Genomic DNA, 19,396 nt, shown 5'->3' with positions numbered 1-19,396 from the left:
AGCCTCTCCCTGCTCTGCTATCCCTCTGCCCCTTCTCCAAATCCTTATTATGAAATCTTTCTCATTAGGTTAAAGCACAACATCAGCTCCGCCGAGCCCCCGGCCAAAGTGTTGAAGTGGCGTCCGAGATCCCCAAGGGCCAAGTCAAGTAACTGTAAGTTTTTATGGGGGTTCTACAAAAGAGCTATCGTGGGGCAAAGTTCATATTCGTGTTTACACACGTGTTTTAAAATGAATGCTTTCTCCTATTATAAACAAGTAAATAATGACGCAATGCTGTGGGGCTGGTGTGCAACTTTTTCCAGGGCTGGTTTTTATCCACAGTCCGGCCCTGGCCGAGCGAGCCGCCGGGACTTTTTTTTTTTGACTTTTTTTTTGACTTTTTTTTTTTAAGCCGAGCCGCCGATTGGTGGGGCTGAAGTTGGGGGCTGAAGTTGTTGCCATAGAAACATTGTAAAGGGGAGGAGTTAGTAAGATAACCACGCCCATGTGGGGGCGCCAGAAATATTTCTGCACCCAGGCGCCTGTGACCCTAGGATCGGCCCTGACGGCCACTGCCCCGTCCCTTACTGCTCTTCATATTAAAGGTTATATATGATTGAAAGTCTGTCACACGTACAGTCGCGTAGGATTTGGAAGTGTTTGCGCAAACAAATTTCGAAAGGTATTTGGGATGTGGAAATGTCACACAGGAGATATCCCGCAGATAATGTCACTGTCCGCAGCGTCTACGCAAAAAAGTACACCGTATGTCGCAACTAAATTTTTGAAGCGCATAAGTTACACTACAGATGTGGCCCTGGTAATGTCACTGTCAGAAGCGGACACCGTCTATTGAAAAAGTACACTGTATGTCACAAGATACATTTTTTAAGCGCACACGTTACACTGCTAAAGTGGAGCTGGTAATGTCACTGTCCGCAGCAGACACCGTCTACGGAAAAAGTATACTGTATGTCAGAATTTTTTTTCAGCGCACACGTTACAGGGTCAGAAGCGGATACCGTCTATTGAAAAAGTACACTGTATGTCACAGATATTTTTGGGATGCACACACTTTGCACAGGAATTGTGGAGCAGCTAATGTTGCTGTCCGCAGCGAACACCGTCTACGGAAAAAGCACACTGGATGTCACAGAGTTTTTTTTTTCGGTGCACACACTTTATACTGGAGATGTGGCACAGCTAATGTCACTGTCTGCAACGGCCTAACTATTGTATGCTATTTAGCGCAGGATGCGCTAAAAATAGATATTGCTGCCACACATAATAGCCCTTTAAGGACTTTTGGGTCTGTAAAGTTTTAGCTATTTAGCTCAGTTTGCCGAATACCGCATGTGCCGAGCATCGAGATGCTCAAGCCAAACTGGTGTTCGGCCGAGCATGCTCGATCATCACTAGGCAGCACTTCTCCAATACAACAATCCGGGTGCCAGCGTCCAACCCTTGATTCCGGGTGTATAAATATAAGAAGAAATCCACGGCACACCTTCTGTAAACGGTGCAGTGGCTTGAGAAAGGTTCCGTGAGGGGAACGAAACATCGCTGCTGTGACATGTGTGAATAAAGACACATTTTTCACCTTTTACAGAAGGTGTGCCATGGGTTTCTTCATATATATATATATATATATATATATATACACACACAACTGGTTTAATTTTATTTAACAAACCCCCCCAAAAATTTAATTGCAACCCTGTGGAAACTGAATATATTTATGAGAGCAATTAAGGCTTGACGCTCAATTTCATCTTAATACATATAGGTAGATTTCTGACTCACCTTGGGAACTGCTGCAGTAATGATGTATATATGCAGCTTAATTAAATTGAACCTCACAAAAAAAAGGATTTCTGTGAAAATGGGGGAGGGGGATGAAAGTATTTGCTTACAGGTAGCTGCTTTTGAGCCCTGCACTGTTTAACTCAGATTTTAAAATAATCTGGAAAATATGCAATGGAATAGATTTCTTATAAAGCCGTCAAAAACCCATGTACATGTTCCATGCTGCATTATAGTAATTATTTTCCCTAGAAGCATTCTCTCTGTAACATGGTGCCATACGGCTGCAGGCAGAGTTCCTCTGGCTTCATACTATGTAGCAGCAGGGAGTCTGTGTGGCTTTGTAAAGCTCTGCTGAGATGGCCACCATTAGTAATAAAAGGAAGCATGCACCTTGTGTTTGCAGGCACACATGTACACATAGTAAACCATGCAAACTGTTTAGATGAGGGTGTTTGCTGATAACAGCTCCACTGGTGAATATGTTCTTTTATTAATTGTGTAGTCTAAAGGTGTGGGCTGGACAACTCAAAGCAGTGTGAACGTGGACACAATGAAGCATTTTAATATTTCCTGTCGGCCTATTTGTTGATAGTGCAAGCATAGATATGAGCCATATATATAACAGTTATGAATTGGTTCTTCATTCCTGACTTATCTATAGATGTTAGTAATGGAGATTAAACTATATAATATGTTATCAGCATTGTAAGCGTTCCAAAACAGTGCCATTCTTTTAGTGTATACCTTGTTACGGGCGTTCCTGGGCGAGACAGACATGTACATAAAAGTTGAAGAAATATAGTCAGAGAATAATGCTTAGTTCTAATGTTTCCAGGAAGGTTTGAAATTTGACACACTTTGGGGGATATTTATCAAATCTGCTATTCCAGTTTCGTGGAGTAAAAAGCTGCAAGCGATGTCGCGTGCAACATCTTGTGCAATTTTTTTTGTGACTTTTGATAAGCTTCGCCACTTTCTAAAGTGGAGTGAAAAGTTGGTTGGGATTACAGATTAGAACACTTTTATGTCTCATTTAGAATGTTCAACTTTTTAAAAAGATGCTTCCCCCTTGCAGACTTTCACTGACAGTGGCGAAACCACATCACATTTGCGCCAAATTTAATAAAACAAAACGCCATCTTAATCATTTTGGCGGAGGTGCGCAAAGCATCTCCAGTTTAAAAAATAGCCTTAAGCACACCTACAATGATAAATTCCTCCCTTGCTCTTTTTGATTGCTGCTGTCGTAGGGACATATCAATGGATGTAGCAGTGCTAAGTTGGTCATTGTAGCACAGGTGATTGTTTTAAAATTTATCAGCCATTTTGATTCAACATAGAAATAAAGGTATGTCTGCACTGTTCGTGCGTTCGTGCATTATTATAAAGTAGGCATGGCATAAGTGGGGACGGGGGCGGCGACTCTTCATAACTTCAGCAGAACCACCGCCAGCTTAGGGGTTTATTAAGACCAGCGTCTAAAACGCCAGTCTTAATAAATGTGCCCCTAAATATCTAAGATCACTATGTGCAGGGTTAGGCCTCGTTGACATTTCTATTTTTCCGGACGTATTTTCTGCGGAGAGCACACATACCCATTGATTTTAATATGTTAGTTTACACATCAGTGATGTTCCACGGACTGTGGGTCAGTGAAAGGAGTCATGGAGACATGCACTACTTTGATTCATGATGAGGACCAACACGCTCATTAAAGTTTCTAATTGTGTAAGTGTCTAACACTGCTAATTGCAGTGTCTGTGAAATTCGGATGACACGGTGAGGGACAAAAATGCCACACGGACCAAACACTGATACAACAAGGGCATCTTCATGGATAAAACACGTACATATTTTCTGTGGAAGTCAAGTGGACACAAAAATGTCAACGAGGCCTTAAGCTGCTGATATACCTCCTAATTCCCCTTTTATGTGTCCGTTCAGACTCCTGGAAGCACCTTATGTCCCACATGAACAAAGGATTGGATATGTTAATATCCAATATGCCAAACAGAATGGTTTATGCGTGGGGTTTGCAATGAAAACTGCGTCAAAATCCGCACTTCCGCATCGAAATCCCATAACATTTCAATTTGAATTACCATGCAAATTTTTGTGACGTGAACTTACAGTATGACCACACTGCACGGTTGTGACACATCTGCGACACGGCAGCAATGTTAATAGCCGTGTAGCATTGTGGGTATCGCTTAGCCATTAACAATGCAGACCCACGGCAGCTCATACAGTCATGAGGTGCTAAACCACAGCATTACCACGTCACAACCGTGGCATGACCGCACCTTGTGTTTGTACCCTCAGAGTAAAGATCTGAGAAAAATGAGCCAACCAACACCTGCTTTGTACTCACAGGGGGCAAAAAACCTGAAACAGCGGTCTACAGAAATCTGAAGATCCTTTAAGGTTTTGGACATTGATTACAGGGTAGATGCCTATTGCTGGCACAAAAGAGAACTTTCTTTCTTTTGGAGGAGAGCTAATTTGTATACTTACCACCTGATGACATTGCCTCTGTTCCTTACACCAGCTGCATCTCCACAAGGAACACCATTGCTCCCCACAAGGAGAACCATAGTGACATCACTGAGATAGAATATTACTGTACAGGACAACTAGCTGATTGGTAGTGACTACTACAAATGTATAAAGGATGTAGAGATTCTATCTTGATGAAGCATAATGTAAATTTTATTTTACTGTTCTGACATTTATTTACAATAGGTTTATGCATCTTTTTGGTTATGAAATGTGTCCTTAAAGGGATACTCCAACTAAAAAATCTGCACTACAAAAGAGAAAAATATTAATTTGGTGGGAGCCAACCACCAAGATCCCAACCAGTTGGTAGAATGGGAGACATTGGTCCTCAGCTCTCCCCTCAACTGCACAACCATAGCAAAGAGGAGTCTAAATGGACATGGTTGTCGCGCACGTGAGCTGCCGCTTCATACAAACACTATGGGAGTAACACTTACAGCTAAGCACTGTTCTAGAGATTGGAGGGAGGTGCAGGTGATGGCCCTTCAAGGATCTGCAATTGGAGGGGGTTCAAGCAGTTGGATCTCTACCCATCTCTGATTGGAGCGGTTTACAGCAGTTGGACATCCACCAATCTGTTATTGCAGGGGATTCCAGCAGTTGGACCTCCACCAATCTGTGACTGGAGGGAGTTAAAGCAGTTGGGCCTCCACTGATCTGTGATTGGAGAGGATTACAGCAGTTGGACCTTCAGCTATCTGCAATTTTTTTTTTTGGGGGGGGGGGGGGGTTACAGCAATTGGATCTTCACAGTTGTTACATGGTTGATTTTTGGTTGGAATATCCCTCTAATTGTAGTACCGTACATAGAATTTCTTCACAAAAACTCAAATCACAGATTCTTAAATATTACACTAGGTAAGGAACGCATAATTTAAAGGCCTTCAATAGATAAAGTGTGATTTAGAACATAGGAATCGTTTCCTTCCTCTCCTTGGAGTAATTTTTCCATTGGCAGGTTGTTGAGGTCTCGTCTCACTCTTGACTCATTAAGTTCCTCTGGCACAGAATCCTGTACAGGAATTGGTACTGTGACAAACTGTTGGCTTTGAATGGTGGGTGGCGTTGCTTGGTATGGTATTGAATGAGTTGCAGTAGGAAGGTTTGGAATGGTCTGTGGCCATGGGAAGTAAGTCAGTGGTGTTTGCTGCTCTGCATATTCTAACTGGGTGGCCACACATGGAGTGGTGCTTCTTGTCTGTCAGGAAGAAGTTTTGATATGTTCAGAAGTCACTAAACAGACAGAAGAAATTACAAGCTAGATTCACACACAGCATTTATGTCAGGTTTTCATGTCATATTTAGTAAGTAAAGATTAGTAAGTTATAGTAAGTAAAATTTCAACTTCTCTAGACACAGTGGAGGAGAGGAGGAGATATCTTAATATTGATGCAACCTACAACTAGCGCAACAGTCCTCCCTCTCCCCAGGATACCACGATCCATGACTCCCCTAGAATTGAATAAAAGTCATCAAGTTGACACTTCTCCATTCACCGCTAGAGAGGAGCAACTGTTCTGGAGATGTGGATGAGGACCACATAAGATGGGAATCACCCATTTAAATCCCTATAAACAAGTTATCTCTCAGGTCTGAGAAAAATTATGTGCTATGGCTATCACACTGTGTTTTAGCAAGAACATGCAAATACCTAATCGTGCACCTGATCATGGACCCTACAGGGAAATTTCCCGGTGGGTCGACACCCAAAGGGCCATCCAAGCCCTCATTTTGGCCGTGGTCAGGTACATAAAGAGCTGATATTTTCAGTATTAATTAATGTAGGAGCATCAGGCCCTTATGTACCTGGCCAGTGGCCGCAGGTGTTCTCCTGAATTCAACTGTATCGATAGCCCCAGAACAATGATACAGTTTCATGCTGTGGCATGGGCGGAAGTATTTTGTGCTGCTCTATGGCATTTAGTTCTGCTGGGAGGGTATCTTGTTCTTCACTACAGTATTGCTGGCTCAACCTACTTCAGTTGCCTAGCCCTCTGTCAATTCGGACCCACCTTCAACACGGGGCCAATTTTAGGTTTTTATCCAGGGTCACTTTAAGCTCCCAGTCTGCCCCTGGTGGTGCATCAGTTACTACATTTCCCATTTTTGGAGTCTTATAGTCCAGCATTGAGTTCTAGACCTTAAAGAGATATTCCAGGATTGTATTATTGATGGCCTATTTTTAGGATAGGCCTCAATATCTGATTAGTGGGAGTCTGACACCCGGCCCTCCTCATCAGCTGTTCTGCAGTAGTTCTGACACTGACTACACAGCTCCATCCACTACAAAATGGTTACTGGTTACTGTAGCTCTTCTATGAATTCAATGGAAGTAGCACTAATCAGCTCCATTCACTACACAGTGGAAGGAGCTATATGTAGTTCAAAGCTACTGCAGAACAGCTGATCTGGGGTGATGCAGGAGATTAGACTTCCATCAATCAGATATTAATGGCCTATCCTGAGGATAGACCATCAATATAAAAATACTAGACAATCCCTTTAACATATGTTTTTTTAGATGAACTACCGGTAATAAAAATAATATAATTTAAACACACGTTGACTTACTGTGAAATTGGTAAGTAGAGGTTGTGAGGTGTAAGTCAAGACTGAAGGTGGACCAACCACCGTGTAGCCCTGACACATGGGCTGCACATACATGTCACCTGTATACGGGCAGCTGACAGTCTCGTGTGAGATGTACTCTGGGCATGCTGTCCATTGTGTTATAGGCTGAAAAGAGGGCGGCTGGGAAATCCATCCAGTGTAGAATGTGCCTTCATCTTGGATTGGCAGCAATGATGTTGTAGCGTCCAAATCAACATACGGGTGGTCAGTGGAGTTTGAGACTAGAAATCAATGATGATGACATGGATTAAAAAATGCTGAACAAAACTATCAGCATACAGAAATATTTCAGTGACTGATTACCTACTGACGTGTACGGTGGGAGAGTCTGGTAAGATGTCGACACCTAGAAACAGATGAACAAGATGAACTCTGAGCAAATGGGACTGAGCTGCACATTAGCCATGTGAACGATGGATGAGACATCACCGACGTAGGAAGAGGCCGCAGCAGTCACTGGAGTGCCGTGGCCTTTTTAAACAGCTGATCGGCGGGGGTGCTTGGAGTCGGATCCCCTCTGATCAGATATTAAATACATATCCTGAGGATAGGAGTAAATGAGAAGATTGAGCAGCTCTCACCTGCTGCACCTGTGGTGAGCACGGTACCAGCCTGGACACGGCCGGAACAGCAAATCAACAAAAGGAGAAAATCCGGCTCTTGAACAACAGGAGACACTTTATTTAGAGGTAAAACTTACAATCCTCATAGGCAAGACTATACCCTTGCCTATGAGGATTGGAAGTTTTACTGCTAAATAAAGTGTCTCCTGTTGTTCAAGAGCTGGATTTTCTCCTTTTGTTGATATCCTGAGGATAGGCCATCAATATCAAAATCCTGGAGAACCACTTCGAAGGTTACATTGACCTATATATACAATTTTACAGTTAGATATAATCAACATAAAAATTCATTGATTTACTTGAATTTCCATAAACATTTTAATTTAGAAAATCCCTTTAAAATGTGTAACATAATAAAACAGAACAACCTCTTATATTAATGAATGCAGCCTTGTTATAAGAGGTAATACATGATAAATATACAGTATATCGGCTATGACATGTGTAGTCACATTACCGTGGGCGTTATGGAATTAGTAGCAGCTGAGTTCCCTCTCTTTCTTTTCAGAAGCTCCTTGACTGGTTCCTTGACCCGCACACCAAGGTAAGGTCGGTTCTGGTTCTGCTGGTGCTGATCTGAAGTCACAGCTAGAAGACAAAAAGGAAGAGTGGATATGTGAGGGAATTTACCTGGCTAAGTTTATAAATCTTGAATTGTCCTATCATTCTGTGTAAACAGCTCCTATGCAAATCCATGTCCGCATTGTTACAGACTACCAACAAACTTTGTGTAGTCTGATCCTGCAGTGATAATGCATTCCGTCTGCCCAATGCGTCTGGCCTACATTCATTTGCTTTGGAATTAAAGGGGCTAAGGTCATCAATATCTGATTGTTGGGGATCCAACTCCTGGCACCCACCACGTTTCAGCTGTTTGAAGTGACTGTGCTTTCTAACATTATACCAAGCACAGCGTATACCGGCTGGGCTTGGTATTGCAGCCCTAGCCCTTTCACTTGAATGGGACTGAGATGCAAATAGGCCATGTGACCAATGAACTTGACGTCACTGCTCTCGGAAGAGGCTGTGGCACTCACCAGAATGCCCCGGGCTCTTCAGACAACTGATCGGGAAGGGTGCCGGAAGTCGGGTCCCCACCAATCAGTATTGAAGATCTATCCACAGGAATATCACGAACAGGAAGAGCTATCCGCAGAAATATCACGAACAAACGTAGCTTATGTGATCATACGCGTTGTTTATTTAATATGCGGCTCTTTTTGCTACGTTTCGGCCAATTCGGCCTTTTTCAAACTATAACAGAATAAAGAAAACAATATGGATGTCATGATTTTAAACATACAGAATGGCAGTGGTCAGCATACAGTATCGACAGTCACAATGGTAAATATACCGGTGCTTAGAGCGAAAAGACAAAAAAAAAAAAATGAATGCAAATAAAAATATAGATATGTCAAACACATGGTAATATAACATGAAAACAGATGTAGATTCTTCAATTCGTATTAATCAGGTCCACAGGATCCAAAGGTAAGGCTTGATGTAGCATGATGCAATGCTATCTCTATATGTCAGGGATATACACACTGCGATATGAAGGTAAAATAACATATGAGATAGGCAGGGTACAGTGTCAACAATCAAGCAGATATAGTTAGGCAGAGGGTAGGCAGTAAACAATGGTATAAGTAATGTCCGGGAATACCTGGAGCCACTGTGGGAGAGTAAGGAGATATGGTGGTCAGCGCTCAGAAAGGCAACGTGCGTCCGCACTATGAGAAAGGTGAACCGCCTGAGAGGGAGAGCGGCATCCTTTTGAAAGGCGCGCGCCTGTACGGGTAGAGCATTGCGACAGACATGTCTAGACTCGATTTGCTGTCGGTGCTATGGCATGCACCGAGGGTAGGAGAGGTTGCGCTTGTGCACAGGCGTGTATATCGGGCTGCGGATTGGGGATATAGCCCTGGTATGCAAGCGAACTAAATGTAAGGACAATGGGTATAAGGAATATAAAGACATATGGATATGTGGTGTGGCAATGTGAACATTGAGGTGTTGTTTCCCCAGGTTCCAGTCTGGGACTTAGGGCAGGCTCATGTCCAGGGATCCTATTTAATCCTGCTACTGGATCTTGGGTGGGTCTCACTCTGGAGTGTTTGGTGAAGCAGAGTCCTGGTGAGACTCTGTGTGAGTGGTCTCAGCCGGGTGGGCTAAGGGGCCACGAGGCTAGGCGATAGCTTGAACTTTGGGGGACGCGGTGACGCCTGTGAAACAAGGATCACGAGGCCAGAGTGAGGAGGACTACTGGGCCACAATCCCCCAAAAGGTATTGAAGTGTCGAAGCCTGGAGGTTGCTGGACTCTATGGCCTCATGCACACGACAGTTTTTTTTCACGGCCCGCAAAAACGGGGTCCGTGGGTCCGTGATCCGTGACCGTTTTTTCGTCCGTGGGTCTTCCTTGATTTTTGGAGGATCCACGGACATGAAAAAAAAGTCGTTTTGGCGTCCGCCTGGCCGTGCGGAGCCAAATGGATCCGTCCTGAATTACAATGCAAGTCAATGGGGACGGATCGGTTTGACGTTGACACAATATGGTGCAATTGCAAACGGATCCGTCCTCATTGACTTTCAATGTAAAGTCAGGAGTCCCTTTACTTTCACACTTGTGTTCATAATGCAGACGGTGGCTCCGTTCAGAGCGGATCCGTCTGCATTATATTGTTAAAACATTTCTAAAGTGTGAAAATAGCCTCAGACGGATCCGTCCAGACTTTACATTGAAAGTCAATGGGGGACGGATCCGTTTGAAAATTGAGCCACAGTGTGTCATCTTCAAACGGATCCGTCCCCATTGACTTACATTATAAGTCTGGACGGATCCGCTTGCCTCCGCACGGCCAGGCGGACACCCGAACATAACTTGAAGCGTCCCCATCACCATGGGAACTCCTCTATGTTAGAATATACTGTCGGATATGAGCTACATCGTGAAACTCATTTCCGACAGTATATTCTAACACAGAGGCGTTCCCATGGTGATGGGGACGCTTCAGGTTAGAATACACTGAAAAACTGTGTACATGACTGCCCCCTGCTGCCTGGCAGCACCCGATCTCTTACAGGGGGCCGTGATCAGCACAATTAACTCCTCAGGTGCCGCACTGTAAGAGATCAGGGCTGCCAGGCAGCAGGGGGCAGCCCCCCCCCTCCCCAGTTTGAATATCGTTGGTGGCACAGTGTGCGCCCACCATCGGGCCCCCCCCTTCCTCCCTCTATAGTTAAAAATCGTTGGTGGCACAGTGTGCGCCCACCATCGCCCCCCCCCTTCCTCCCTCTATAGTTAAAAATCGTTGGTGGCACAGTGTGCGCCCACCATCGCCCCCCCCCTTCCTCCCTGTATAGTTAAAAATCGTTGGTGGCACAGTGTGCGCCCACAATCGGCCCCCCCTCTCCCTATAGTAGTAACAACCATTGGTGGCAGTGTGCGGCCTCCCATTCCCCCCCCCCCCCATCATTGGTGGCAGCGGAGTTCCGATCGGAGTCCCAGTTTAATCGCTGGGGCTCCGATCGGTAACCATGGCAACCAGGAAGCTACTGCATCCCTGGTTGCCATGGTTACTTAGCAATAGTACAATTGTAGAAGATTCATACTTACCTGCTTGCTGCTGCGATGTCTGTGACCGGCCGGGAGCTCCACCTACTGGTAAGTGAAAGGTCTGTGCGGCGCATTGCTAAAGAACTGTCACTTACCAGTAGGAGGAGCTCCCGGCCGGTCACAGACATCGCAGCAGCAAGCAGGTAAGTATGAATCTTCTACTGTGGTGGGGGGGGGGAATGGGAGGCCGCACACTGCCACCAATGGTTGTTACTACTATAGAGAGAGGGGGGGCCGATGGTGGGCGCACACTGTGCCACCAACGATTTTTAACTATAGAGGGAGGAAGGGGGGGGGCGATGGTGGGCGCACACTGTGCCACCAACGATTTTTAACTATAGAGGGAGGAAGGGGGGGGGCGATGGTGGGCGCACACTGTGCCACCAACGATATTCAAACTGGGGAGGGGGGGGGGGTCTGCCCCCTGCTGCCGGGCAGCCCTGATCTCTTACAGGGGAATATGATAGTACAATTAACCCCTTTAGGTGCCGCACCTGAAGGGGTTAATTGTGCTATCATATCCCCCTGTAAGAGATCGGGTGCTGCCAGGCAGCAGGGGGCAGTCTTGTACAAAGTTTGCAGTGTATTCTAACTAGAAGCGTCCCCATCACCATGGGAACGCTTCTGTGTTAGAATATACTGTCGGAAATGAGTTTTCACGAAGTGAAAACTTAGATCAGAAAAAGCTTTTATGCAGACGGATCTTCGGATCCGTCTGTATGAAAGCAACCTACGGCCACGGATCACGGACACGGATGCCAATCTTGTGTGCATCCGTGTTCTTTCACGGACCCATTGACTTGAATGGGTCCGTGAACCGTTGTCCGTCAAAAAAATAGGACAGGTCATATTTTTTTGACGGACAGGATACACGGATCACGGCCTCGGCTGCAAAACGGTGCATTTTCCGATTTTTCCACGGACCCATTGAAAGTCAATGGGTCCGCGAAAAAAAACGGAAAACGGCACAACGGCCACGGATGCACACAACGGTCGTGTGCATGAGGCCTATGGCTGAGGAAAGCCGCATTTGTGTTCCATGTGTGAACAGAGCTCTCTCTAGGTGAGTCAGGGATATGCTTATGTGTTTAGTTAGAGCCTAGCCGGGCAAGGGTTTGTTATTTTGGTGGATGTCACATGTGATAAGTTGAAGCTGCGACTTCTTAACCTGTGCTTTGCTAAAGTGTCTGAAATAAAGCAAGAGTTAGGACATTATAATCGTGTCTGCGAAGATATCTGTGAGTGTGACCCCCCCCCCCCCCCTGAAAAGAGACGATCCCCTACAGTGGATATGTGTAGAAGATATAGTAAAAACGAGATATGAAGTAAACAGAAATAAAGTACAGATAACTAGAACTGCAATTTTTAACAATAGGCAGCTATTCCCATAAACCTCATTATCCTGTTCATATAAAGTTTATGCTAATAGAAACAAAGTATATAATAAAGGTAGAAAAATCTTGCAGAATTGCCATAAAAATTCCTGAAACCAAGGTTACAAGTGTAAATGACAAAGCAGGGTACACTCGTAACCGGGCAGGTGGAGCGATGGTGTCTTTGAAGTTACACGGACTCATACATTATTTACTTAAGAGCAAAGGTTGCTCATGCAAAATGTGGTTACGTGAAATTAGTTGGTAAAGTCAGTAATGCTTTACCAAATGACAAGGTTGTTGGTAAATTGAAAAGTTCTGCAGTAGACCAGAGTGCCATTGTTCAGCCACCAATTAGCTATTGTAGAAAAGGCAAAGCAAACGTAACAATCGTCCATGCACCAGTGTTGTAAAGGGGCAGGAAAAGTGCCCCATGACTAAGAGCAACAGTGTCCCCATCAGTGCCAACCACTAGTGATCGGCAGGGGCAATATTAGAATTCTACCAAATATTCGCAAAATATCAAGAATATTCGTCATATATTTGCAAATTCGAGATTAGTTTATTTTTTGGCAAAAAATCGGCAATGTAATATTTGCGTAATGCACGCGAAATACATTTGTGGGTCACTATAGCTAAATATTTTAATCTGGTATAAGTTTCCTGAGACTGGAGAAAATGGTTGGCACGGCAGAACATTACAATAGCTTTCTATGCAGATAGAGGACTCACATATATTTGTAATTGCGAAATCAGCACTAATGATGCAAATATTTTGCCGCAATATGTGCAAATTCACATTTTAACAGGTCTGACTACTTATTAGTGATTGGTGCACTAAGTATTGTTGTGACATTTTGACATCACAGCACTATGTACGTACAGCTACACTATATCACTATCTAACCTACACTGACCTTCTCCCACTAACTATCTGTAATATATATATATATACTAAGGGTACTTTCACACTAGCGTTTTTCTTTTCTAGCACTGAGTTCTGTCCTAGGGACTCCATACTGGAAAAGGACTGATCAGTTTTATCCTAATGCATTCTGAATGGAGAGCAATCAGTTCAGGATGCATCAGGATGTCTTCAGTTCAGTCCCTGAACGGCGTTTTGGACGGAGGAAATACCACAGCATGCTGCAGTATTATCTCCGTCAAAGATTCCGGATCAGATGCCGGATTGAAATGTATTAGAGTCAGATCCGTCATGAAAAATACTGCAATGCCTGATCCGTCCTTCCGCTCTGCGCACGTGCAGACCGGTAAAAATGTAAAAAAAAATAGAAAAATAGAAACTGATACGTTTGTCCATATGACGGATCCATTCTTGGAGTGCGTTTGAGAGACTGATCCACATCTGGATCCGTCTTCAAATGCTGTCCGTTTGCATGCAGACTGCCTGATCCGGCAGGCAGTTCCGGCGATGGATCTGCTTGACGGATAACTCTGCCGCGAGTGTAAAAGTAGCCTAACTAACTAATGTAATGACACAGGAAAGCAGAGATCACAGCAATAACACTGCTCTCTCTCTCTCAGATCTGCAAGATACTGCATACAAGGGCTGCTGGGGAGGTTCTTATATAGTAAGGGGTAGGCAACTATCCTATTGGTTGCTAGGGATGTTGCTAAGCTCAGACAAAGACATTGCAGCCTTCTCATTGGCCAGAGGCGGACACAGGCAGCAAAGGGCCCCTGTGCAAAGGATGTACCTGGGCCCCCCACCAAACCACACATACAAATATACACATATATGTGCAAATAAAAAAACATCTTGTGAATATGTTTACAATATGTGTATGTGTGTGTGTATGTATATATGTATATGTATATATATATATATATATATATATAATATATATATATATATATATATATATATATATATATATATAATTACAGTCCTGATCAAAAGTTTAAGACCTCTTGAAAAATGGCAAAAAATCATATTTTACATTGTTGGATTTTAACAAGGTTCCAAGTAGAGCTTCAACATGCAACAAGAAGAAATGAGAGTGAGACAAAACATTTTTTGAGCATTCAATTAATTGAAAATAACAATTAAACTGAAACAGGCTGTTTTTCAGCTGATCCAAATTTTAGTACCACATTCCTTTAAAAGGCCAAATCTGTGCAAAGATGTGGATTCATTGTCATTTTCTGTCAGGTAGTCACACGTTGTGATGGCAAAGGCAAAAAAACTCTCCCTTTTTGAACGTGGTTGGGTTGTTGAACTGCATAAGCAGGGTCTCTCACAGCGCGCCATCGCTGCTGAGGTGGGACGCAGTAAGACAGTCATTTGGAATTTCTTAAATGGTCCTGAGGGTTATGGAACAAAAAAGTCAAATGGAAGACACAAAAAAATTTCATCAGCACTGAGCCGGAGGATCCAATTGGCTGTCCGTCAAGACACTGCACGATCCTCGACCCAAATTAAGGCCCTTACTGGTGCTGACTGCAGCCCCAAAAACCATCAAGCGGCATCTGAGACTGAAGGGCTTCAAAAACAAAAAACTTCTTCAAAGACCTCGTCTCCTTGAACGCCACAGAACTGCTCGTTTGGACTTTGCAAGAGAGCACCAAACATGGGACATTCAAAGGTGGAAGAAAGCTTTATTCTCTGATGAGAAAAAAAATTTAACCTTGATGGTCCTGATGGTTTCCAACGTTACTGGCATGACAAGCAGATCCCACCTGAGATGTTTTCTACGCGCCACAGTGGAGGGGGCGCCATAATGGTCTGCGGTGCTTTTAACTTCGGTGGAACAATGGAGCTTCAGGAAGTGCAGGGGCATCAAACGACCACTGGCTATGTCCAGATGTTGCAGAGAGCATTCCTCATGACTGAGGGCCCTCGTCTGTGTGGTAACGACTGGGTTTTTCAACAGGACAACGCTACAGTACACAATGCCCGCAGGACAAGGGACTTCTTTCAGGAGAATAACATCACTCTTTTGGCCCATCCTGCATGTTCCCCTGATCTAAATCCAATTGAGAACCTTTGGGGATGGATGGCAAGGGAAGTTTACAAAAATGGACAACAGTTCCAGAAAGTAGATGGCCTTCGTGCAGCCGTCTTCACCACTTGGAGAAATGTTCCCACTCACCTCATGGAAACGCTTGCATCAAGCATGCCGAAACAAATTTTTGAAGTGATAAACAATAACGGCGGAGCTACTCATTACTGAGTTCATGTTTGGAAGTTGGATTTCTGTTTTGGGGGGGTTTAGTTTTTTTTTTTTTTTTTTTTGGAGGTGTGGTCCTAAACTTTTGATCAGCTGAAAAACAGCCTGTTTTAGTTTATTTATTGTTTTCATTAAATTGAATGCTCAAAAAATGTTTTGTCTCACTCCCATTTCTTCTTGTTGCATGTTGAAGCTCTACTTGGAACCTTGTTAAGATCCAGCCATGCTAAATATGATTTTTTGCCATTTTTCAAGTGGTCTTAAACTTTTGATCAGGACTGTGTGTGTGTGTGTGTGTGTGTATGTATATGTATATGTGTGTGTGTGTGTGTGTGTATATATATATATATATATATTCTTCTTTTCATACTACTGTAGATCACCCCTCTAACTCTGCCCAAAGCATAACTATACACACCCAGTACCCTTAATGCCCCCACATAGTAATTATTCCCCCTTTGTGCCAGTACATAGTTATGTCCAGATATGTGCTCCCTCACAGTAGTAATGGTCAGATATGTGCCCCCTTCACAGGAAGTTAAAAAAAATATACTTGCCTAGTTCCTCATGATCACAGTTCAGCCACTGGCACTACACAGCAGTAGCAGGATGTAGTGTCACACATAGGAGGAGGAGCACAGCAGATTCCCGGCCGCACCGCTCCTCCTCATACACAGACCAGCAGAGCAATGTGTGACACTACATCCTGCTACTGCTGTGGAGCCAGGTCCATATTTAGATTTGATGCTGCCCTAGGCACTTTAGTGCCAGCTTTCTCCCCCCAATGAAGTCCATAGCTGATGGTAAAATGCTCCCTCGGCCTTCAGCTATCCCTCAGTACTCCCTCATACACTTGGACAATTAAAGGACTGACCTGTTACGTGTGCTCTTGGCAGCTGAAGGCATCTATGTTGATACCATGTTCTTATGTGCCCGAATTGCTGAGAAAAATAATGTTCTGTTATATACAAACGGAGGAGTTACCATTACACCTAGAGGCTCCGTTTCTCTGTAACTGCCGCGCCCTCTGCACTTTAACATGGCCCGGTTGGATGACATTTTCCCTGCCAGGCCCTGTCAAAGTAGAATTACACTTCTAGGTGTAATGGTAACACCCCCTGTTGGTCCTAGAGGATCATTTGCATATATTCAAATAATTTTTTTTTTTTCAATAATGCAGGCATATATGAACATGGGCCCAACACAGACCGGCATTGATGGGTGGCTTTAGCGCTGCCCTAGCCATTTTACAGGCTAAGGCAGCGCTAAAGCATGTCAATCAGTGCCGGTAATATCACCGGGCTCACCGCCAGGTGGAAGCCACCCACAAATAGTATCCACAGTGGTAATAAGGCTCCCTACAGTGCCCTCAGTACTAATAAGGCCTCCCTATAGGGCACTTCTTATCATCTATAAGGCACTTCTATAGATCCCTCAGTAGTAGTAATGCCCTCCACCACTGCCCACAGTATTTATTATGTTCCCTGCAGTGCCCCCTGTAATAATACCTCCTGCCGTACCCTCCGGAGTCATAATCATCTCTGTAGTGCCCCCATAAATTATAATGCCCGTCCTCTCCCTCCAGTCTTCTATACCATGCAATCCCATGTAAATCACTTCACGCATCTCCCTTCAGTCTTCTATACCATGCAGTCCCATGTAAATAACACCAGTCCTCTCCCTACAGTCCCATGTAAATAACTTCTCTTCCTTCTCATTAATGCAATTATCTAGTCAACCAATCACATGGCAGTTGCTTCAATGCATGTAGGGTTGTGGTCCTGGTCAAGACAATCTCCTGAACTCCAAACTGAATGTCAGAATGGGAAAGAAAGATGGGCTACAACAGCAGAAGACCCCACCGGGTACCACTCATCTCCACTACAAATAGGAAAAAGATTAGAAACAAATGGTATGAGACTGGCACGCAATTATGTGGGTCATATTGAATGTGGCAATTTATTACAGCAATTAATCACACTTGAAAGGGTATACAATAAAATACAATCGCATACAATAGAATAAAATCTCACATAAAAAATGGTAATAAAATCAATAATTAATACTGTAAGATGGAACCGCAGGATAAAAACACACTGGCAACACTGAATCAAAGTGTGTACTCTATGTCCTTCAATTGATTGAGGTTATGCGTATAGTTCATAACAACTGGAAAATTCCGGGTCCAACACTGTTTTTTGAAAAGACGGTTACTTCCTTAATGGTCACAATATTCTCTCCGAAGTATTCCCTTGTTTAGGGACAATAAAGACAGTAGTAGAGTCCGAAAAACGGGACCTTGGTAGTCCGGTAAATATTAGTATAAACTGTACGTGGTGAGTAAGGCGAAAATTGATCTCTTACCCCTTCTGTATCAGGAACGGCGCTTGGAAATGACTTGTCTCAAGTCTCCACTCACCACCTTGTACCGGCGTCTTCTTCTCCCGTTTGGCGTCCTCGTCCGAGACTTCCGGGTCACGTGGTATATGTCTCGCGGGATTTGCCTGTTTGGTCCGGTATTGCTTACGAATATAAATTTGAAGATTCTTGTGAAGCACTTCACGGATCAAATTATCATCGGTCCTCTGCAGTTAGTCCAGATCTCTCTTTGTAGGGGCGTTTCGGGGACCTCTCTCCCCTTCCTCAATGGCCTAGAGCTACAGACAGCTGTGCTCTAGAAAGTCGTTTCTCCTACGTCTACTTGCCCTTTTGCTGGTTATAATGAGTAGCTGGCACTGTATATGTTACTGGCACTACAGGAGGTTATGTAGATGCTATAATGGGGGACATGTGGCAGGCACTTATGGGTGACATGAAATATGGGGGGGGGGGGGGTAGCATTTCCAAGATAATATATATAAGAGGACATGAAGCAGACAATCAGCAGGCATTACATGTGGGAGACCATGTGACAGACACCTTGTAGATGGGGGCAGTTTATACAGTATGGTGGGACACATGGGTGGCACTGAGTATGGTTGAGCATGTGACTGGTTCTTTTTATGGGAGGTTCGCATGGCTATCACGTTGCATACTCTTAAAAATTCAAAATTGGGGCACTTAAAGAGGTTGTCCAAACTCTAAAGTTTACTTTATTTGTAAGTTACACCCCTACCCTTCTGAACTTGTGAAATGAAGTATACTTACCTGCTCCCCACTGCTTGGTTCCAGTTCTGAGGATACTAACCTATCTTCCCTTCATATAAAGTTCCTGCATGGATGGGGTCATGTATGGTGCTGCAGCCAGTGACTGGCCTCAGACATTTCACTACTGAAGCCAGTCATTGGCTGCAGTGGTGCATGTGACCCCATCCATACAGGAAGTTTACATGCGGGGACCAGAAGCACTGTGACCAGGGATCCACATACCCAGAAAGTGGTGGAGGGCACGTATACTTCTCTTTACAGGTCCAATGGAGTGGGGTGGGGTGTACTTTCAAAATAAGGTAAATGTTGAACAACCTCTTTGGGCCCTGTGCCTAGGAATGCCCCAATAGCCCAATTGTATGCATGGTCTACATAAGCCCTGCCCTTTGTGGCTCAGCTCACAGGATTTTCCCCCCAAAATGCAAGACCATTGACAAGCAGGACTCTGTATGGAATGAGGCTGGCAC

At 44.1% G+C, this 19,396-nt stretch overlaps 1 protein-coding gene across 1 annotated transcript in view; it reads right to left on the bottom strand.

Moving 5' to 3' along the window:
* Window positions 1-4,734: 4,734 nt before the first annotated feature.
* LOC122924076 (POU domain class 2-associating factor 1-like) overlaps window positions 4,735-19,396 on the bottom strand; it is an 81,968-nt gene continuing 67,306 nt past the window's right edge. Inside the window, exons 2-5 of the mRNA XM_044274993.1 lie at window positions 8,059-8,189; window positions 7,282-7,324; window positions 6,919-7,199; window positions 4,735-5,545 (exon numbers count right to left, since the gene is read on the bottom strand). Coding sequence (XP_044130928.1) covers window positions 5,222-5,545; window positions 6,919-7,199; window positions 7,282-7,324; window positions 8,059-8,189 — 779 coding nt within the window. The 3' untranslated portion in view covers window positions 4,735-5,221. The remainder of the gene's footprint in view (window positions 5,546-6,918; window positions 7,200-7,281; window positions 7,325-8,058; window positions 8,190-19,396) is intronic.

The sequence above is a fragment of the Bufo gargarizans genome, unplaced genomic scaffold (genome assembly GCF_014858855.1).
Source record: "Bufo gargarizans isolate SCDJY-AF-19 unplaced genomic scaffold, ASM1485885v1 original_scaffold_2207_pilon, whole genome shotgun sequence".
NCBI lineage: Eukaryota > Metazoa > Chordata > Amphibia > Anura > Bufonidae > Bufo > Bufo gargarizans.
The sequence above is the reverse complement of the archived record's forward strand: the minus strand, read 5'-3'. Positions and strand labels throughout refer to the sequence as shown.